This window comes from Mastigoproctus giganteus, chromosome 8, assembly GCF_048544385.1.
Source record: "Mastigoproctus giganteus isolate SK-2022 chromosome 8, ASM4854438v1, whole genome shotgun sequence".
NCBI lineage: Eukaryota > Metazoa > Arthropoda > Arachnida > Uropygi > Thelyphonidae > Mastigoproctus > Mastigoproctus giganteus.
Genome location: NC_143582.1, coordinates 212,328,596 through 212,352,856, shown reverse-complemented (window position 1 = coordinate 212,352,856; position 24,261 = coordinate 212,328,596). Strand labels below are relative to the sequence as shown.

The 24,261-nt window shown below is 34.5% G+C and overlaps 1 protein-coding gene across 1 annotated transcript in view; it reads left to right on the top strand.

Moving 5' to 3' along the window:
* Positions 1–24,261, top strand: part of LOC150082247 (uncharacterized) — a 299,068-nt gene that overhangs the window by 149,691 nt on the left and 125,116 nt on the right. The window contains exons 5-8 of the mRNA XM_090379208.1: positions 10,381–10,525; positions 14,100–14,251; positions 17,779–17,964; positions 19,703–19,930. Coding sequence (XP_090235334.1) covers positions 10,381–10,525; positions 14,100–14,251; positions 17,779–17,964; positions 19,703–19,930 — 711 coding nt within the window. The remainder of the gene's footprint in view (positions 1–10,380; positions 10,526–14,099; positions 14,252–17,778; positions 17,965–19,702; positions 19,931–24,261) is intronic.

Here is a 24,261-nt window from a genome sequence, read left to right as displayed (position 1 = left end):
GCTCCTAAAAACCAAATAACAAACATTCATCCATGAAGAGCAGTGTCCATTGATTACCACTCTGTCATCTCTGGCTCAACCATCCCTTTATCCATTGTAGCAACTTACCCTTAATGCCATACCGCTCCAATTTGTACAGTAGTCTTCCATGTGCCACAGTATCAAAAGCTTTCTTGAAATCTAAGTATATGATATCAAAATTATTTTTTGCATCCAGTTCCTTGCCTACATCATAGTATACAATCAAATTGGTCAGATAAGACCTCCCTTTTAACAAACCCATGCTGTGTCTTAACTATTACTGCAGTCTTGTCTAGATGATCCTGCAGTGCTTCTTTAACCAGTTACTCCATTATTTTCCCCAGAACACAAGTTAAACTAACAGGTCTATAGTTACTTGTGTCACCTTTTGAACCCCCCCTTTGTCAATTGGTGACACATTTGCACACACCTCCAGTCCATGGAGAGCTCCCCTGAGTCCAAGGAAGCTCTCATAATTATGGCTAAGGGTTTGCTTACTTCCTTTGCTGCCTCCTTTAATATAACTGGATAGATCCTGTCCCCCCAGGTGCCTTCCTTATGTTTAACTTCAACAATTTCTCCTCCACTTTGCTCTCAGTTATTACAAAATCACTTAGCTCAATGTTAGTTTGATAAACTTCTGGCATTCCCCTCCTTGAATAACTCCTCATGTGTGAATGTAGATGCAAAATACTCATTCAGTTTATCAATGGTCAATCCATCTATGTTAAGTGGTCCCATCTGATTCATCCCTTTCCTTTTAGAGTTCACATAAATAAAGAACTCTGCTGTTTTTATTTGCATCCTTTGCCAAAGATTTCTTGTAATCTGCCTTCGCCTGCCTAACCTCCTTTGTGACTTGATTTACAGACATATTTTATATGTGCCATAGGCTTCTGTGTTGCCTGATAATTTATATGCATCCTATACATTTTTTTTCTCTGCCACGAGCCTCATTAATTTATCTGACATCCATTTAGGCCTAAACCTTGAACGGTATTTCTTAGTTGGTGTGAAAGCCTAGTAACCTCCAAGATTAAGTCCCCGAATGCTTCCCATTTAGAAATTTAGAATTCAATGTTGGTATCATCATCAGTTGATCCCACTGTATAGAATTTAAAAACTATCTGCGACCCCTGTAGTCACCTTTAAGAAAGGAAAAGCCCTTCCCTTTACCCTTGATGGAAGTTTCATCTTTAAGTAAATCCCACATCAATACATTGTGATCACTGTTACCCAGCGGTCCTTTGTCTGCAGATTCTTAACGCATGAATAATCACTGCTGATTATCAGATCAAGAGTGTTACTCCCTCTGGTTGCCTCTCGAACATGTTGCTGTAGAAAACGGTCATCCAATAAATCCATAAAAGTCTTGCTAGTATGCGAGTGACCAACCCACAAGTTTCAGTCGATATCTGGAAAGTTAAAATCCCCCATTATAAAACATTTCTGATTTACTGGCCTACTCTATTTCTCTGCAGAATTGCCCATTATACTCATCAGATTCATTAGGCCTGCGACACACACCTACTCATTTTCTCTTTCCAGTGCTTATGTCACACCAAACTGACTCAACATTGCATTGTCTACTAATGCTAATTGGATGCACTTCCTTAGATTTTGTGTGCTTCTTAACTAACTGCATAACCCCTCCTCCCTTTCTGTCCTAGCTAACCTTTCTGTACACATTGTACTCCCCAAATTTCAATTCTGCCCTGATTATATTCGTGTGACACCATGTCTGTGATATCCCAACAATATCTGCCTTTGATGTCTTGACCAGAACTTCAAACTCGTGAAATTTATTAACTATACGCCTAGTAGATCTACTTTTTTAACATGTTGGCTTTGGGAAGTATACATGTAGGTCTACATTTTAGAGGAGTGCTTCCAACAGTGAGTCCATTAATGTATGAATTGTCTTAATTTTTTTTAGTATGTGCTGCCATCCTTCCAACTCATTATAGACGGTTTATAATAGATTACAGCATGAAAATAGCTTTGAAAAATCAGAGAAGAATGCATCTGTTGACTTCAGTTGTCTGATTTGAGCTTACAAAAAGCTCAAACAGGCAAATTCTGTATTTTTGTGGAATTCACAGAAATACGGAATTTTTTTTAAAAACAAATCAATTAATACATAAATAGATGTAGAAGATATATTACTGCATCAAAAAAAAAGTAATAATCAAATTGTAAACAAAACGAAGGTTTTATTTTACAATTTTTTGTTATTTTTAAATTCTGATTTGACTGTACTCTGGCATTGGGCAGTAAAGTCAAAATAAGAACTAATTAACATTTTAAAGCACTTCTATATTTAAAATTTATCTTTTCAAAAAATTTCAAAATTCCATGAAAAAACTCACTCTACAGATCCTACTATCAAATATCACTGTGTGGATAATTGAAATCCCTCCCTGGATAATTGAAAGTCTTTTGTACTTTTTTTTTTCTGCTCAATCTTTTGTGTTTATCTTGATATTTGTATATTTTTTGGAAAAAAAAAATTTATTCTTGTTTCTTTGTATCTTTAAAGTATGATTAGTCAGTTTCACTCTGAATTCTGTTTTTTTATATTAACACTAGTTTATACAATTTACCCAAACAAATTGACCATGAATGTAAACAGAAAAGAGGACTAAGGAGGGATTAATATATTTTATCAGAAAAAACCTGTCTAAAGGGTGAAATGCGAGACTACTTGGAGAAGCCTGGACAGTATTTTTAACAAATGAATCCTCTACAAGAGTAGCATGGTCTGACTTTCAAGTATCTGAAAAATATGGCTCCAGTCTTGCATCATTTTGAGTGGTGGGTGGGAAGTAGTTTGTTAATGCTTAAAACCTGTAGTTACTGCTAAAAACTACTGACAGTACCAGCAGACAAATTCAAACTTGTTAAGTCACTCGTATATCAAATTTTACTGTCTTGAAATAACCAGAATAATAAATAACTATTATAAGCAATTGCATGCACTAGTAATTACATCTCACTTCTATATAATTAAGCTAAAAAACTTGATAGTATAATTAATTGATAATAAAATATAAGCTAATAACTGTAATTTTTTATGACACTTGCATTTTAAAAGACACTTATGAAAATTGTGATTAAACTAAGATAATGAAGCATACCAAACCATAGAGAAAAACTTTTTGACCACAATGACTAAAAAAACTAATTTTATCTGTTCTAGAGAGACCCTTACATCTTTTGCCATACTGAACAAACATTACTGAAAATAATGATCTTACAGCAAAGACTTCTTTACTGCAAAGAAAAACAACAAAGACATCTTTACTTAGGTAAACTCTAGAAGAGGATGACTCAGATTAGTCCACTTGATATTGATGGTATGACTGTTGATAATCCTGCTTAGATAGCTGACAAATTGAATGAGTAATTTGCCTCTACATTCACACATGAGGAATTCTGTAGGGAAGTGGAGGCCAGAATTTTATGAAACTCTAATAGGGAGCTAAATGATTTTGTAATAACTGAGAGCAAAGTGAAGGAGAAATTGTTGAAGTTAAATATAAGAAAGGCACCTGGGACAGTGGGATCTATCTAGTTATATTAAAGGAGGCAGCAAAGGAAGTAAGCAAACCCTTAGCCATAATTATGATAGCATCCTTGGACTCAGGGAAGGTCCCCATGGACTGGAAAAGTGCGAACCTATCCCCAATTCACAAAGGTGGATCAAATGGTGACATGACTAATTACAAACCTGTTAGTTCAATTTCTCTTCCGGGAAAAATAATGAAGTCATTGGTTAAAGAAGCATTGCAGGATCATCTAGACAAGATTGCAGTTATAATTCAGACACAGAATGGGTTTGTTAAGGGAAAGTCTTGTCTGACCAGTTTTATTGGATGCTATGATGTGGTCATAAAGGAACTGGATGCAAAAAATAATTTTGATGTAGTAGTGGCATGTGATGCAAGAAAGCAAGTGTATGAGCTTATGCAGCATCAGCAGGGTCTTTTGACTGTATAGATTGTTGTGAAAATGGCAAATTAACCTCAAAACCATAAATTTAACGAAACTTCATGCTTTGGAGTACTGAAGTAGACCTTTACTCTGCTTTGTTATTGTTTATACCGCTCTCTGAACACCACAGGATAAATGCTAATTACATATGTACAGGAATAGTTCCTCTCATGCACTGTTCAGTTTCAGAACGTCAAATGCAAGGATCAAAGGATCCGCAATTTAGATGTGTCTCTGGTTAGCATAGTAATAATTGATTCCTAGTCCCTGTGGTTTAGGGCAAGTGAGGTAACTCTGCTTGTTTTCAATTTTTACAGCATTTGCCGCCTGCATGTTGATCATGCATTCCGTGCACTTCCGAATGGCCCTGAGGATGCTGTTGCAACAGGATCTAGAGAAGTTGGGTTGAGAAGTGGCAACTGAAGAGTAGCATTGACAAATGTAAAGTATTGCATATGGGTAGCAATAATCCCAGAGTAACATACCAACTGTGCAGTATTATACTCAGGGTAATGAAGAATGAAAAAGATCTGGGGGTAATTGTGCAGTCAGATATTAAAGTTTTCAGGGCAGTGGAGACAGACTGCCAGAGCAGCTCATAGGGTCTTGTCAATGATATACAGGAATTTTGCTAGCAGGGATAAGCAGGTGACTATCCCTTTGTGTAAGGCAATGGTCAGGCCACACCTTGAGTACTGCACATGGATCTGGAGGTCTCATCTTAGGAAAGATGTGGAGTTGCTAGAAAGAGTACAGAAAAGGGTAACAAGATTGGTGAGGGAAACAAAGAGATGCTCTTACCAAGAAAGGCTTAAATTCTGTAAATTGCATTATCTGGAGACTAGTCACCTGCAAGGTGATCTGATTGAGGTGTGTAAGGGCTTGAATGGCTTGAGCAAGCTCAATGCTGATGAGATTCTTCCTCTTGCTCAGATAATGGACCTGAGGGAGAATAAGTTCAAATTTAGGAAAGACAGTTGTAGAATAGATGTGTGAAAAATTGTCTTTAGCCAGTGGGTGGTTGATTGCTGGAACAGACTTATAATTGTTGTAGAAGTTGATAGCTTAAATAAATTCAAAGAAGAACTGGAAAAACGTTTGGAAGCTTGCTTTCTTTCATCATATGCCTCTACTAATGCTAATATAAAATTATTGATACAAGAGGAGAAACTAAAACAGGACATTAGGTTTGGTACAGTATATTGTAAGATTATTCTGGTAGCATAAATAGAGAGGCAAAAAGTACTTAAAGGAACAAAAGTTTGTTCTTAGCTAAAGGAACAAAATTATAAAACAAAATAAACTTCTGGAGAAGACAAAAATACTTTTTAGTTATTATTTATTTCTGTTTATTGGCTTTTTCTTTGCCTAGATCATTGATATCTCTCATAGGAATGTACTTTTTTTTTTTTTTTTTATCCAAATCTTATTGGGTCTCATTAAAATTTATGATGATGTTCTGCAATGTAACAGTCAAGGCTATACAGATTGTCTTTCTTTCATGACAGCACAATTTCTTTATTTGTGAAAACACTTTCTACTAGAGCAAGTTGTTCCTAGCAAACACACAGCAATAATTTGCCTAAATATCAAGTATTATTATGACAATCTAACAAATTAATTTAAATGACTGCTATTTCAGACCATAAGGGCAGTGGGGGAGCAGAAATATTAGAACTGCCTTCCATTCTTATAGTGAATTCATTAATTATCACAAGCCAGGAATAGGTAAAAAAGACAGTAGGCTCTGCCAAGATGGCCTGTAAAATATAGAATTGTGTTGTATGCCAGTTCAAATATAAATAATGACATCATCCTGAGAGCTTAGGTGATGTTACCTTGTGTTGGTTAAAAGATATTCTGATCAGTGTGAAATGGCTGCAACCCTGACATTTAACAAACCCAATTAACATAATATTGGAATGAAACTAACATACAGTTTTGATAATTTTGTATTTTATACAAGCCCTAGGACCATTATAATTTTTAGCTATATTTTTGTTATATGTTTATATTTTTTCCTTTAATACCTCATTTATGTGTCATTTTCCACTGAGTAAAAAAGAGTTCTAATATGATCAGTCTATTACATAAATATCATAAAATCATGATTCCGCTTATATAAAGTATTATAAATGAAGCAAAGAAGAGTAAATTTCATCCATATCACTTGTGTAATACTGATGTGATGCATAAAAATTTCACCTTAAAAAATGCTACAGATTCACCATTACTTAAATTTCTGCAAATAAATATTTATATAAATAGTTTATAGACATTTTATTTTATAGCAAAATTTTTATATTGTAGGTGGCATGGTTTATCTACCCAGCCTGCTTGGGCTTTTTTTTTTTTTACTGACACATCAAAACTGGGCAGTTAGGGTAATTAATGGCCCATCTCTAACAAAATCTCTCTATTCTTTTTCTCACAGACATTCTGTTTCTGCTGCATGCCTTTTCTATAGATATTTCCATAGGCACTATTCTTTTGAATTGGCATTTATAATTTCCCCCTCTCTCTTCTGAAGCAGTCTGAACACATGCCACAACCAGTTGGCATCCTTTTACTGTCGAACGTTAAACTCGCAGAACCGATTTTTCTCCTTCGTCATTTATTCCTTCAATTTCAGTTTTCTGGAACAACCTCCCTTCACATGTATTTCCTGAAAACTACAATCTACAAAATTTAAGTCTAATGTCAGTAAGTATCTTCTTTTGTCTTCTCAACTTTCAATCTGTGGATGAAGTACAGGTGGTGCCTCGCAATTCGACGTACCACTATTCGACAGTTGGATTTCACGGGCCGGCGCAAACGCTACATGATATTGCATGATAGAATTCTTTTCTGGACTACGTAGCTGCATTTAACATTACTAAATAGCGCTAAATAGTGACGGTTGGTTCATACATTTTAACCAATGGTATTAAAGAGCAGGAGTAACATTTAACCATTGATAGATAAAGTGGGAATAGACCCTATAATCGTTCAGCTACGTTAGCCGCCCTCAAAGCTAGCTACAGGTATGCCGTCAGTTCTTCCTCGGTTATGAGACAACATTATCTCGTTAATAATTGTAGTCTGAGTTCATGTTTGCTCGAGTTGTTTGTGCTAATTTGTAATTCTGCATTTCTCATAAAGTAAAAAATTTTGTGCTTTGGCAGTTATTTATTTTTTGAGTGAAATTTGATAATGGGTCCAAAGAGAAGTGAACAGCGGAATAATTCAGGAAAGAAACACATTTGGTTGAGCATAGAAAAGAAGAAAAATTATAGATAAAGTGCAGAAAGGTAGAACAATTACAGATTTAGCTCAAGAGTATGGCATCCCTCGGTCAACCATGGCAACTTTTTGGCAACAAAGAGACAAGATTATAGGTGCTAGGGTATTCGCTGGAGCAATGAAAATTTCTGACAGAAACAGATCTTTAATCAATGAAGAAATGGAAAAGCTGCTTCTTACCTGGATTAGAGAAAGGCAGATGAAAGGGGATCCAGTAACTCAGGCAATGATCTGTGAGAAGGCTAGGTTAATTTTTGAAGAATTGCAGAAGAAAATTCCAGGACGTATCTCAGATCAAACTGATGAATTCAAGGCAAGTCGTGGGTGGTTTCACAGATTCAATGGTAGAACAGGTATCTATGGTGTTCTCAGACATGGGGAAGCAGCTAGTGCAGATAAAAAGGCTGCAGAAGAGTTTGTGAAAAAATTTGAAGATTTAATCATGAAGGAAGGCTACTTGCCACAGCAAATTTTTAACTGGGATGAAACTGGGTTATTTTGGAAGCGCTTACCAAATCGAACATACATCACACAAGAAGAAGTGATGCTCCCAGGACATAAGCCTATGAAAGATAGGCTTACCTTGTTATTGGCAGCAAATGCAAGTGGAGACTTTAAAGTAAAGCCACTTCTCGTTTACTACTCTAAAAATCCTCGCTGCTTTGGGAAGAAAATCATCAAGTCCAAACTGCCAGAAAGTCTTCAAAGATTGGATTTTTGAATTTTCCCCGAGCGTAAAAAAAAAATTCCTCATTGACAACAATTTACCTTTGAAAGCACTGCTGATTCTTGACAATGCTAGTGCCCACCCCAAGACTTGGCAAACATTCTTGAAATTGACTTCTTTGTCCAGTTTTTGCCTCCAAACACCATATCACTGATCCAACCCATGGATCAAGAAATAATTGCCTGTTTTAAAAAACTTTACACCAAGGCTTTGTTTTCACAGCTTTTCGACATGACTCATTCTTCTGATAAGACACTGAAGGAGTTCTGAAAGACTGAGTTCAATATTCTTCCCGCCATTTCCTTTATTAAAACTGCCTGGGGGGGGAGTGACACAGAGGACCCTTTGTGCATCATGGAAGAAACTTGTTCCTTCCTTTTTTCGGGATGACAACAGTGCAGTCCAAGCCGCTGAAGAATCAGAAGCAACTGCGGCCATGCGAGAAATTATTTCGACAGCGGAGAACCTAGACATAGAAGTTGATGAGGCTGGTGTGGAAGAGCTTGTGGAGGATGACGAACCAACTGTGGAAGAACTCAAAACACTCGGCGAACAGGAAGCAAAAGAGAGAAAAGGAAATTTCACTTGAAGAAGACAGGGAAAAAGGGCCGATGCCAACAGCTGCCATTAAAGAAATTTTATTCCATTGGGAGAAGGTGCAGTCTGCTTGTTTAAAATGGCACCCCAACACTGCTGTTGGAACTAGAATGACAGACTTGTTTAACAACACTACTATGCATCACTTCAAGGCTATCTTGAAAAAGAGGGAGAGACAGTCCACCCTTGATCAATTTCTCATCTCCATTCAAGCCAAGAGGAGAAGAGAAAGGGTAGAACAAGATAAATAAAACATCCTTCCAACATCTAAGGCTCAATGAAATGTATGTACTCATTTATGTATTTTGTAATTTCGTTTGTTATATGGTAGAATATAGTAAAGTCAATAATACTGTGTATTTCTCTCCGACAACGAATTAATCAGTTTGCCATAAACTTATATGGAAAATATTGACCCGCAATTCAACTCTAATTCGGCAACAGATTATAGTCTAATTGTGAGGCACCACTGTACTATAGATCCTAATACACTTAGTGTTTGTGGTTTTAATTTTTAAAAAAATTAATTTTTTTTTAATCTTTAAATATTTATTTGTATAGTCTTTCAAAATAATTTTCCATAATAAAAATTTTCCATAATTTTCCATTTCTCTGTATATTTTTATGAACTCTATAAATTCTATAAATTCTTTGAACATTTTAACATCAGTGCTCAAAACAAGAGACAACAATAATGAACTGCACATTAGCTATAGGCTGTTTTTGGAATGATCCAGGTTATCACTTTTTCACGATGAGCAAATGCTTCAGTGGTTTCAATTAGGTACTAATTCAAATCATGAGAATTGAAGGGGGGGGACATTATATACCACAGAAACCAAAAGCCTCTAAAGTGTTTAACACTTTTAGATTACTACTAGATGGGCTGAATTGCAGTAAGAATTGACTGGCAGCCAATTTACATGCTCGATCAAAATACAGAATCTTGTAGCAGAAAAAAGACTAACATTTTCCAGGCAGCAGAACATTGGCAATTATTTTAAAGCTGTATAAAGCATTTATAGGATATGAGGTGTAAATAATAAATGCAAATTGCTGTAATTTTTTTCTCATTAATTTTTTCCCTCCTTTCCTTTTATGTAGATTGAGTGCATCTGGAATTGATTATCCAAAAAAATCAGCTATTTGAAGTACTCTTGGTCCCAGTTGTTTTTGTAACTGGGACCAAGCGTATTTCAGATAACTGGGATCCTATTATATTTTAATTACACCAGTGTTTCAGAGATGGTTACATGTCCTTCCTTAGGATGAATACAGTAATATGTTGGAGTTATACAAGATTGCATGTCTGAGGTGTTAGAAATTTGTTATGAATAGCAAGGTGTGAATAACAACAGAGTGAATAATATGCTTCAAGAAAATCACAGCAGAAAATAGGATGATTTTAGTAATGTGGTGATGATCATAGACAGTAAGATTACTTTACACCCCAGTGACTGAAATTATCATAGGATAATTATAGACACTGCAGTGTGCAAAGTCTTTGAATGTCTTTGTGAAAGACAGTAAGTTCTACTGTCTTTGAGAATTACTGATCTATGTATAAGATGTTCAGTATGATTCCATTTGAAACATGAAGTGAATAAATTTAGATATCTAAGCATTTATGTATAACATTATTTGGTATTTACTTAATTTTAAAAGAAGAGTTCTTGTGTTTTGTGATTATTTATGTTCATATATATATATATATATATATATATATATATATATATTTTTTTTTTTTTTTTTTTTTTTAGTTCAACTTGTCATCGATGATAAAAAAGAAATTGCTTCTTCCACACCTGATGTATGTATCAAATGTCCGTCCAATCAAACAGTAATATTAAGGCAAGGTGAATATCATATCTCAATGTCAGTTCCTACATTTTCGGTCTGTCCACTGTGAGTATAAATCTTTTTTTCATTATATTTTATGAGCATTTTTTCTAACTTTGAATTAGAAAGGCAGTGTTATATGAAAAGATATTGAAGCCAAGATACATACTTACAAAGTCAAGTGTACACACACACACACACACACACACACACACACACACACACACACACACACACACACACACACACACACACACACACACACACACACAGGGTGAACATAAAATATCTTCCAATGATGAATTTAAATTTAATAAACTGATATTTATTTATTACTTTTAGGAAATGCAAACTATTGCAAAGTATCCATAGCCTAAATTCAAGTGTTTGGTAATGGAGATTTGGATCAATACTGAAAACTTTTGATTGCATGTTTCATTTCTAATAAATTGAAAGGCTGGGTTTGTAAACAGTCTTTCACTGAGTTACATAGCCAAAAATAACAAGGGGTTTAAATTGGGACTTTTGTGGAGATCATTTAATATCAAAACTCCAGATAATGAAATTATTGCAAATGCATTCTTGAAAAGATTAGTTATACTTAAACAGAAATGAGGTAACACTTCATCGTGCTGGAATATGGTTCTAACAATTATACCTTATTCACCTACTTCAGGCAAAACAATGCCTGACAAAATCTTAAAAAATATTCCCTCCAGTTACTATAACCATTTTTAATACCTGTTAATTTCTTCAAAGAAATATGAAGTAATCAATAAATGCAGTGTAAAGAGCCATGTCATGCAATAAACTTTCTCTAATAGAGAGGAGTTTCAGTGTAATCAAGTGGACTCTCCTTTGCCCAAGTGACATGATCATGGATGTTGACAATGCTATGAGGATGGAAATAAGCCTTTCCTGTCCACAGTATGTTAGCTAGCCAGTCTTGAGTTCCTCCTAATCTTAGTGTACAAGTTTGAAGTATTCATCCTATAATCATTCAGAGTTGGTGATTCAACAGATTTGTTCTTATAGGGATTAAGTTATCTTAATGTTTATGCCATGACTTTTAAAAATAAACTCCTAGAATATCCAGGAGTTGGGTATCATCCCTGGCACTGGGATACCTAAATTTAACTACCTAAAATTATGTTGAAACAATTTCTTGAGCAATTCAGTTCCTCAACTGTCTCATCAAAAGCTGTTAGGTCAACGACTTCTAGGGGCATCATGATTCACTAGAAAATTCCCCATATATTATCCATATTATTTGTCATTTTAGAGTGATTAAATAGGTGGCACAGTGTTCATCCTATCTATTACCAAGATTTCTTTATAAGTGCTCCTTATGTAATTTTTGAACTTAACAATTTTTTTTAAGGTGATTAGCAATATCCATCAGAATTTTAAAATCATCACAGGAAGTTTGTATATGTGAGCCCTGTACAAGTGATTATCATAATTTATCTGAAAGAGACACGTTAAGGTAATTTAAATATAGCCAAAGACTGCATTTAACAAGTTGGGGGATGCTCTTCCTGTTTTATATGTTCTACATTCTAACACATGCAATGAACAAATCATCATTGTGAGTGTATAAATCAGTTATTAAAAATTAGTATAGTTGGTTATGAAATTGCTTAAAGTATTTAAAAAGTCTGTGAGAATAAGAGTTCTTCAGAATTTTAGTCATCACATGCTGTGCGAATTGTTATTAATTCACATGTTGTGAATTAATAACAATTCATAACTCATAGTAACAATTCAGTTACTAACAGCATGTGACACTGTTAGTAATTGATATATAGTTGTTGGTATCTGACCTATTCTTGCTATGGATCACTAAATTTATCAAAAGAAAAAAATTAGCAGTCTTTTCTGTATTATTACAATATACAGGATCATCAAAAAATATGCACTGATTTGAATTTCTTACATTTATTGGAAGTTTGTCTATTGAGGTGTATCACTTAACTATTATCTTTGACATAACACCAGTCATGAAGCATGGAAAATTTTATCCATTTGGAAGCACTCTCAGTATTGAGATCTCTTAAAGATGTTATTTGTTGTTGTTGTTATTTTGGTTTTTAGGAGCATTAGCAACTAAGGCCATATTGCTCCGGGATATGCTGTGGTCATTCCCTGACCTTTCCGCATCCTCCGTATTTGGTGGTGTCGGGCTCGAACCCTGGTCTAATCAAGAAGCGTGTGCTACGCACTGTCGCTCCTTCCCACCTGGCTACGGAGGCGCCTTATCTCTTAAAGATGATATCTTTAAGAGATCTCAAAGAAATCAATAACACACCTGATCCTTGATTGTCTTTTGCTCATATGTTCCTGCTCTTCTTGATGGAAAAATGTTTCTAGCTTATTTGCTCTGTTGCCTTGAAGATTTGGAATAAAGTGGTCTCAAAGGAATTGCAGATAATAGTTGGCATTTTTATTATATCTAACATTACTCTCTTCAAACTTTTTAATTACCCTGTTAATTGCCAATATGCTTGAACATCCTTTGGTATCTAGTCTTACTCAAAACTTGTGCTGCACCTCTAACTCTAAAAGTTTGATAAAAAAACATTTTCACACAAACATGCACAGCTCAGCATGCATGCCCTCTAGTATACAACTAGAAGGCACCATGGATCAGTAATAATCCTGTGAGTGTATAACTGGTCAACTCCTAAATGTAGTCTGTGACTCCAAATTATTTACTTAAGTAAATATAGGAATTTTAGGAATAGTATAATAGGAATAGTAAATATTTTAAATAAATATAGGAAATTCAAACTACAGCATCTTGTTTTTGTTGATCCTGTACATCTTGATATTTATGCATTTTATTAATTCTGTAAATTACAATATTTTTAAATAAAAAAAGAGTTTTTAATAAGTTTTGTTAGTTCTGTTGAAGATATTCTAGATGAATATGTGTATTTTCCATTAAGGAACAGGTGAATGTAGGAAAATGAGAATTCTGTTAAAATAATTACTACCATTTTCTGACTGTAGTGTGCAGTACTATTTTATTATATCGTTTAGTATGGCCTTCATTTTTTCCCAGAACTCTGAAATGCCATGAAAACTCCTCCTTCCCAAAAAAAAAATAATAAAGTAATGTATTTTCAGGCTTTTAAAGATTATAATCAAAAGCAATTTTTCTGTCTATTAAAGTTGCATAGGCTTGTCTAGTTATTGTTATTAGAAGTATATAAACAATTTTGTGTCTCTTGGAATAAGACTTTCTTGATAAGCATTAAAAGTGTAATAATATCATGTCACTGAAGAAACTCAACTGCTGCAAAGTGGACAAGCTCAGGACTTCTTATAGTTCAAAAGTTTTAGTAATAAAGTTTGGAGGAATTAAAAAAAATGCAAACTTACAACATTTTTTTTTTTTTTTTTTTTTTTTTTTTTAGAGAGCATGGAGTATTTAAGTAAGCAAGGGACCTGCTACTGTCACCCCGCATTGGCACTGCCATCAAGATTGCCTGGAATATAGTGATAGATTTACACTTAGCAGATTTCTTCTTGCTTTCTTATAAACCAGAATAAACTGACAGGCCTTTTTCCTCTGAATTTAAATTTCTCACAATCAAGTGTCTTCAAAATAACCTGTCACTTTTTTTTTCTTCTTTAGTCTAGTTAATGCACCAGGAAAGATTCACGTAGCAGTAACTTCTGGTCCTGCTCCTGGAAAACTGCTGTCTGAGGGGGAATATGATGTTGAATTACTCATATGGAAAGCAAACAGAAAATTAAAGCTATGTGAATATAAGTTAACAGTCTTAGGTATGAAAATAGTTTTAAACAGGCATTTTAAAAAATTCACTGAAGTTGTATAAGTAGTATAATTCAAGTAATAAAATAATTTTACAAATTATATAATTTATGCAACGTACCTTCTTTTTTTTTCTGATACTCATTATATAAGGATATTATGAGACAAATTTGTGTTGTTCAACAGATTAATTACTTGTTACTGCCAGAATGACTGAACATTAAAATCACAATGCCACAATTTCATTTATCTGTTACCTAACTAGGTATGCTGGAGTGGATTTTTCAAAAAAAAAAATGTTGAAATGTTTTTCCCGGGTTCTTCCCATCTCCTGCATTTTCTCATTTACAGGTGAACTTGTGTTCTTTTTCTTAATGCAATATTTATATTAAAAGTAAAGCTTTCAGTTAATATCTGGAGACATTGCCATTAGTTTATTTTTTTTAAAGCAACCATATGGTGCTTTTGCTTAGTGTATGGGTCATATATTATGACAATAAATTACTAATAATTGCTTAAGTAAAATTCTTCCTTCCACTTTTGAAATTATCATTCTTATATGACTGGTTTATAATATATTATATTTAATATTAATAAAATTATACATGAATCTTCGAAGTTTATCTCTGATGTGTATCATCTAAGATAAGAGACCTGAACATTTGATTGATCATGCCATTTTGTTACATGGAAATGGTAGTCCAACATACTAACTTGTTTCTTCATGATTTTCCCATTTTCTGAAGACTGAAAAATAGATTGGCAAGGTGTTTATTCCACATGGATGATGAAGTAAAAAGAAGCCATAAAATAATGGTGTTAACAGCAACCAAAAGATCATAAGTCTTTTGACGAAAGATCATAAGTCAAGATTAACAACAATCACTCAAGAGTGATTGTTGTTACTCTTGATCTTGAGGTGATCAGCATTTAGTAGTAGGGGCAAACTTATTTAGCATCAGCCAAAAAAAACAAAAACTACACACATCTCTCATCCATACCATCAAAGAATTTGTCTATTGATCAGAGAATTTCTCCCTTGAATTTATTCAAACCATCCACTTCCACAACAATAGATGGAAGCTTGTTCCAACAATCAACCACCCATTGGCTGAAGGTAAACTTCTGCAACCATCCTTCCTCAGATTAAACTTGTGCCCCCTCATGTACAGCCTCAGCAAGAGGAAGAATTGCCATTCACATTCAGCTTACTCAATGCATTCAAGGCCTTAAACATCTCAATCAGATCACCTCGCAGGTGCAAAGGCTTCAGAAGCTGCAATTTGCAGAACTGAAACCTTTCTAGGTGAGAACACCCTTTTGTTCCCTTTGCCAATCTGGTTACTCTTCTTTGCACCCATTCCAGCAGATCTACATCCTTCCTAAAGTGAGGCCTCCAGACCTGTATGCAATATTTTACATTCAGCCTAACAATGGTCTTGTATAAAGTGATAATCACCTCCTTATCCCTGCTAGCAAAGTTTCTGTATATCATTGACAAAACCCCATGTGCTGCTCTGGCATCATGTCTGCACTGCTCAGAGAATTTCATATCTGACTGCACAGTTACCCACCAGATTTTTTTTCATATTCCACTACCCTGAGTGTAGTTACCCTGGGATTACTGTTGCCCATATGCAGTACCTTGAATTTTTCAATGTGAAACTTCAATTGCCATTTCTCAGTCCATTGACCCAATTTTCCTAGATCTTGTTGCAGTAGCTCACCCTGATATCTCATACCTTTAGTAGCTCATACCATTATCAATATCATTAAAAATATTAAAAACAACAGTGGCTCATCACTTGAGCCCTGGGGAACTCCACTGATTACATTAGTCCATAAAGAGCAGTACCCATTGACTTGACCTTACTGCCATATTGCTTCAGTTCATACAGCAGTCTTCCCGAAATCCAAGTATATGACATTAAAATTTTTTTGCATCCAGCTCCTTGTCACTGCATCATAGTAACCTATCAGATTGGTTAGACAAGACTACCCCTTAACAAATTCATGCTGTGACTGCAGTCTAATTGCATTCTTGTCCAGGTGGTTCTGTATTACTTCTTTAATCCCCCTTTATGAACTGGGGGATACATTTTTACATCTCCAGTCCATAACCCCCCCCCCCCAAATCCATGATGCTTTCATAATTATGGTTAAATGCCTGCTTACTTCCTTTGCTGCCTCTTTTAATATGAATGTATAGATTCCATCCAACTCAGGTGCCTTTTTAATGTTCAGCTTGTACAATTCCTCTTCCAGTTTCCTTTCAGGTATCACAAAGTCATTTAGCTCCCTATTGGAGTTTCATAAACATCTGGAATTCCTCATGTGTGAATGTAAATACAAAATACCTATTCAATTTGTCAGCAACCTGAGCAGGGTTATCAACAGTTAACCCATTGATATTAAGTTGCCCAATGTGATTCAACCATTTTCTTCAACTATTAATAAGCATAGAAGTCTTTGCTGCTTTTCTTTGCAATTTTTGCTAGAAACTTCTCATAATCTTCCTTAGCTTGCCTAACCTCCTTTGTGACTTGATTACAGACTAATTTATTTACCATAGGCTTCTTATATGCATGATAATTTATATGCATCCCATGCAATTTTCTTCTTTGCCAGTTGTCTAGTAGTTCATCTGACATCCGTTTAAGTCTAAGCTTTGAACAATATTTCTTCTTTGTTATGAAAAGTCTAGTAGCTTCTCTGGTTACTTCCCTGAATGCTTTCCAATTAGAATTTGTTGTTAGTAATGTCATCAGTTGGTACTACATGTAATAACTGATACTACATGTAATATAAAAACTTTGTGAGACCACTGTAGTCACCCTTACAAAAGGAAAAGCCTTTCCCTTTACCTTTGAGAGTAGTTATGTCTTTAATTAAATTCCACATTAGTACACTATGATCTGCAAGTAAACGACCTTTTTTTTTTTTTTTTTTTACCTGCAGATTCTTAATTCATGTAGAATCATTGCTTGATAACTATATCAAGATTGTTGCTTCTATAACATGCTGCTGTAGAAAAACGGTCATCCAAGAAATCTACAGAAGTCTTCTAGTGTGTGAATGACCAACCCACAAAGGCATGTTTTTCAGAATTCCTTGTGAGGAAACTGTACTTCCTCCATTTGAGATTGGATTAGCTGCAGCAACCCACTTAAAGAAGCCTTTAAGAATTTCTCCAGTGTCTGATGGCTTTCAAACCCAGACCCCTCCAAATGAATGAGAAATGGCAAACCATACTCTCAGAGAGGAAGATTTTTATGAGCAGTATATAAAAAATCTAGTGTAGAATTGGGATAAGTGAATATTTTTAAAAATAAAATACAAGTTATTGGTAAAAAAAAAAAAATCTTTTTTCATTTGACTTGCTCTCATACAATTAAGTAGTCATTATTTTCATTAACCACTTGTCCAGATGTATATTTGTACAAAAATTTAATAAAAATATGATCCTGATTTTTTTTTTCTTTGTTATTAGTTTATTTATGTGCAGTTACTTGCTAATGTATATATTTTTTTTCTACAGCACATAGATGCTATGCAATAGAACCACCAGTAAATGGATTTATGAATTGCACCAATGGCACAAGATGGGGAAGCATATGCTATTTCTCATGTATGCCAGGCTTTCAACTGGTTGGTAGCCCATCAGTTTCTTGTGAATCCAGTGAAACTAGAATAAACTGGACTTCAGCTATGCCATTCTGCATTGGTAATAAGTTAATTTTTTTTAAATGTTTGGTATTGGATAATAGGAGTTTTACACACACTTCTAAATTAACATTATTAAGATATTTGGTACTCAAACCTATTTCTATGAGTCATTGGAATCTGCACTGATATTATGTTTATATAATATCAATGCATATTATGTAAAAGTTTAAAAATAAAGATGGAAATTGTAAAAAAAATAATAAAGTATATATAACACCTAAAACCATCACCAAACAAGCACTTTTTGTTTATTGACAAAAACAAAAGGAAAAGATTAAGCCAAAACATGACTAGTGTTTCCTGAGAGTTTATCATCCGTTAACTTACTGAATGAGGAGATATGAATTTAAAAAACTAATAAATAAAATGGAGTTATCTGCTGTTTCCTATGTTCTCGGTTTTCTTACTTATATTTTCCAATTCAAATGTACTTTTCTGTCTTTCATTTTGCATGGTGATGGATTTTTTTCCCTCATGAAAAAAGTAATCATGTTTCTGACCTAATTTAATTTCTTTTAATCAGGCATTAAAAAATTATCAAATCAAATATGCACATTTTGGGAATAGTTTCAGTTCATTTTTTAAATGTTCAAGTCTTTCAGTTGCATTTTTAAATAATCTACAAAAAATATTTTTAAATATCTGTAATATCTCATTATAGAAATACAGTATAGAAACTCATAAATCCTTTATCCTCTGAATCCTGCACATGCTGGATTTTTGAAAATTATAATTTTGAAAGTTATGCACATAGTCTTAAGTATTCAGGGGTAATTTGTTATTTTTTTATTAGATAATAGTAACTCCAATCCAAATAATTTTCACAGAATAATAGTCACCAGAATTAAGCCAAAATGTTAACTGATACTACCGGATTGGTCCAGTGGAAAACATATTTGCAAAAAAAATGAAGGTTACAGGTTTGATGGTACCTCTAATATGGTTTCAGTTGCCCAGTATATTTTAATGAGGTGCAAACAGTGCAATATGATTTCAGCAATCAACTTACCTTAAAAAGTGAATATATGCTAGGGTACTATTAAGCACTATACTATGAACCAATATTGAATGTTTAGCAAAATTAATGATTTTATACATTGCAAATACATAGTAACAATGACATACAGGCTAGGAAATATGTAAAATAGAAAGAAATTGTGTTTGGAAATTATTAATGGAGCATAATGCATAAATCTGGTACCTGTGGTTTTTTTTTTTTTTTTTTTTTTTTAAAGCCCAGCTAGTCTATATGCATTTTGCCCTTGTGTGGTCAACTAAACTTGGAGAAATGCTCAAAAAAAAGAAGAAAGTGCCAGATTTTTAAAAATTCTTTGAAATAAGATTTTTTTGAATACCAGATTTTTGAGTTTCTACAGAAAATGAATATTTTACTTTAAAAAAAAAAAAAAGCAACTGAAATATTTTATTCTGATAAAAGCAATATTTTAGTATTAGTAATCAGAATAAAATATTTAAGTTACATAACTAAAACTTGAAAATGAATAATTTCAGAAGGTAATATTATGACAGAGTAATTGTATGAATAATTAAATTACTGATAATTTTATTTGTTTTTTTCATCTAGAAATAGTGCATGTTTTAAATTTATTAGGGAATATTTGAATGTTTTTGAATATGCACCAAGAACATGCTTAATAAGAATTCACTTTGATTTTTCTTTTTGCCATGTTTTCTTATGATTATTTAACATTGTTCTTAATTGTTTTCATTTTCAGTAAAGAAAAGACATTTATCCCGAGACACACATTGCAAAAAGCCAGAGGATATACAAAATGGTTTAGTGCTTTGTGAATCAAAGGCTGAACATGGGCTTTATCCTACAGGAACCATATGCCAATACTTTTGTCATCCTGATTATACATTTTTGAAGAAACCACCCAATAATGGATTGGTTGTTTGCAAAGGAGGAATATGGAGTAAGAAGCAACATTTAATATGTACTGGTAAGTTTTCTTTTTTTTTTCTTTTAAGAATAATAGAGTTAATGTAATATTTGAATATACATTTTTTTTTTTTTTTTGGCTGATGCTGCATAAGCTTGCTTTCTTGCATCAAATGCCTCTACTAATGCTAATACATTTGAAAAATAATTCAAATATACCAATACAATGAAATATGAGATTAACTGAACATTTTAGGTTATAAAAAAAGCTCAGTTATATGCAAACAAATTAAATATAGTTTATAAATTAATATTAGGCATTACTTTAATGTGCATACAGTAAATAATTGCATTTAAGATTAATAATATCACGATACAGAATTGCATTTTCTATATAAGTTTGTTCACTTTCCTTACTTGAGGTGTTCTAAGGCTTTCTCAAGCCTTCATGAAGAAGAAAGAAATCAAAATGCATGCCATAATCAGATATAGAGTAATTTTATTAATGCCTTAAAAACATACACTTGGTAATCACTGAATTGTGACCACCTACCTTATACCATGTTGGGCTACCATTTGCAAGAATAACAGCTGCTATTCACCTAGGCATTGCAGGGATTTGCAACCATGCTCCCTGCAAGGCTTTCCACAGTGTCAGGATAGACGATGGTTGCTTGTCCATATACCTCACTTTCCATTCCAAAACATCCACAGGCATCCAATTCTACCGAGGTCAGGCAAACTTGGAGGCCAATCAAAATTGTTGATATCTTCACTGTGTTCCTTAAACCACTCAGCTGCGTTAATGGTATGGCCAAACCGGCCATGGCCAGGGGCCTCATTTTAAATGTAAATATCTTCTAAAGTACTGATAAAAATTTCTAATATTAATAATAAATCAAGAAAGCGTGTAATATTAAATCATACTTAAACTTAACTTGTAAAGTGTTTTAATTTTATTCTTATACCTTTTTTATTGTACAATAAATAAGTTAAGTTTCTATTAAAATTGTTTTTATTGTTACTTTATTTTTCAAGCCAAAGAACATAAAACATTTTTGACCTCTTATTTTACATTTTTATCAAGGAATTATTATTTATAATATAAATATAAAAACCTATGTAGTATTTGTATTTATATGTATGTACAATATACAAATTTATATTGCACATACATATAAATTTAAAACTGGCCGTGGGCCTATATCGTCCTTAATCTGCCCCTGGAACCACTCATGTACAGTGTGGGGCCCCAATGACATGTCGCATTATCATCTTGGAAGATCCCATTTCTGTCTGGGAAAAAATGCAATGTGGCTGTGTGCATATGGTCTCCTATGAGCTGCTGGTAGACCTCACCAATGAAACATTGGTCCATACGCACCAGCAATCCTAGTTCTTGCTAGCAAAACATGCCCCATATTAAGCAACCACTGCCATCTGCCTGGATAGTGGGCATCAAGCACAATGGGTCCATGGACTCACTTTGCTTGTGACATGCACGAATGCATCCCTTAGCGTGCTGCAACAGGTATTTGGACTCATCCAAACCAGCACACTCATTTTCGTTTTCTATTGTCCAACCAGTGTGTTGGTGATACCACAGCATTCACTGTCAATGATGGCCAGCTGTGAGGAGAGGGTGTCTCTTAGGTTGTTTAGCCTGTAACTCCATACTTCTGAGTATGTGTCATATCGTCATTTGGGATATTGTTCTTGCATTCCCCTTATTATATTGTGATGTCACCTGTTGCACATTGACCTGCAGTTGAGCCGGTACAATGCACTGCACCCTTTATTAACTATGAATATCCACCTTGCATAATTCCTTACAGTTCTGTTGGCAGGAAGTGGTTTGACACCATATTTTGTACACCTTAGTCATAGTGGGCTGTGAGCAACTGACTAAGACATGCCGTTTCCAATATGGGAGCACCCAATGTATGTGCTTCCACAATCGTGCCCTTAAATTCCATAATATTTTTACTATGTCCCATAACTGCTACTTTAGCACTTTGACTTGCATGCCCAGATGCAAATTACCATTGCTCTAGTATATAAGGCTGTTCCACTTTTCATACTGTAAGCTATGCAGCATAATCTTTTACAGATGTGGCAGTCACAATTCATTGATTACTGAGTGTATTCCCAGTCAACATCATCTCTATTCACTTCAAGTTGATATTGATAAAATGTTCAAGATTGGAGGGTATTGAGCTGGAATTCCTAATAATCTTACCCCCTCGTTTATTTCTAACTGCTGTTGTACTATGTTGAGATGCCACTTTGTGCCTGCCAGTGACTCCATTGTCTGCTCACCAGCAACTCCATTCTAAAGTGGTTATCTTCTCTTGGGATCTTGCAGTGGTCTTAGCTATCTTTTAGAAACTTACACAAAGGCCGTATCAGTATTATGAGTTGTTCCTGATATGATCCATATAAAGACTGTCTATGAATACTAGTTTTTTCTTTCATGATGGTCACTTACTGAAGTAATCTTTTGCAGTCAGAACTACTGACTGCAAAAGATTACTTTCTGTACATTGAAGATGAATACCGTTGTTCCTAATTTATTTTATCTTGGGAACTTTACATTATTTTTCAAATGTCTTTTTAACTTCTTAGCATCTGTCAAAATCTTTGATAACTTATCTGTAAGTTTATGAATGATTGCAGTCATCTCTCATTCATCACTCTGATTGCTGTATTGTTTCAGCTCTGTAAATGCTCTTCTTTGTACTGTGTTTTACTCTGTACTAAATATCAGTTCATTGTAAATATGTTGCTTTGTATCCACTAATTTATACCGTTTTCTTTCATGTACTCTCTACTGGTTATCTGAGTGGGATGAGTTTGTAAATAACTGTCATAATAATAATTTTTAATAAGTTGTATCACTTCAAAATGTCCATAACTGTGATCCCATATTCTGCAGTTAAGATTTTGAGGAAAACATTTCAGTAATACACTGAAAGGATAGATTCATGGGATACCTGGTTCCTGAGCAATGCGACACTGTCACCCCTCTCGATAGTGGACGAACCCACCGCTTGGCAGGTATATAGGTACACTGCATTCACGCAGATGGTAATTTGATCTCAGTATGGATAAGCATCGTGAGTTAAATGACTTTGAAAGTGGGATGATAGTGGGTGCCCGATGCATGGGTCACTCTATTGCAGAGGTGGTATAGAAATTGCACTTTCCCCATTCGACAGTATCAAGAGTGTATTGGGAATACGCCATTTCCGGAATAACATCTCATTGTGGACAGTGCTGTGGGTGGAGAAAGGTGGTGGATGAATGTGGCTGTTGCCATCAGCCTCGCATTTCAGCCAGGCAGAGAGTAATAGTGGCACAAATCTGCCAACTTCAATGAGGGAGGTGCCAGAAACATCTCCACCAAAATCATCAGGCAATCATTAGCCACAATAGGTTATGGGAGCCACTGACCCACCAGAGTCCCATTGCTAACACCACAACACAGGACTCTGTCTCAACTTTTCGAAAGAACATAGACACTTGACCTTGGATGATTGGAGATGGGTCTCCTGGTCCAATGAGTCTAGTTTCCAGTTATTTCAAGCAGATGGGAGGGTGCGTATCTGGCCAAAGCCACATGAAGCTATGCACCCATCATATTGACAAGGAACTGTTCAGGCAGGTGAACGGTTGGTAATGGTCTGGGGCATGTCAACTGGCACACATTGGGATTCACCTCTCCACAGAGCCGTGGTGACTAGAACATGGTTTGAAGAGCATTCTGCAGATTTTACCACCATGGACTGGCCTCCCCATACACTGGATATGAACCCTGTGGAGCATCTTTGGGATGCTGTGGAAAGGTCAGTTTGAGCTTTGGATCCTCCACCCAGGAATGCAACAGAATTATGGATAGTGGTGCAGCAAGCATGGATGGAAATACCTGTGGAGCGCTTTTATGAACTAGTGGGCTCAATGCCTCACCGTGTGACTGCCCTCATCCGGTCGAAAGGTGAGCCTACCCATTACTAGGTAGGTATCTCATGATTTCTGTCCACTCAGTGTACTTAATTCACTTGGTGGTTGGAATATTCTCAAAATTTACTTTATATATATATATATATAACATCTTAGTATTGTCATTCATGGATATTTAGTATGATTTACAATGACATTGATCCACATTTATTATTTAACTGATTATTTTAAATATTATGGAAAAGAGTAATACAGTAGTGTTGTTGAATAAAATGCAAATGCTAAAAAACTAATTAAAAAAATTAGCGGCAAAACAGTGCTGAAAGTTAGCTATTGCAAAGTATGGTAAATATTCTGTGCCAACACAGCATATCGATAAAAAATGTTTTGGATTATGTTTCTAATAAAATATTCAGTTTGACACAACTTCTT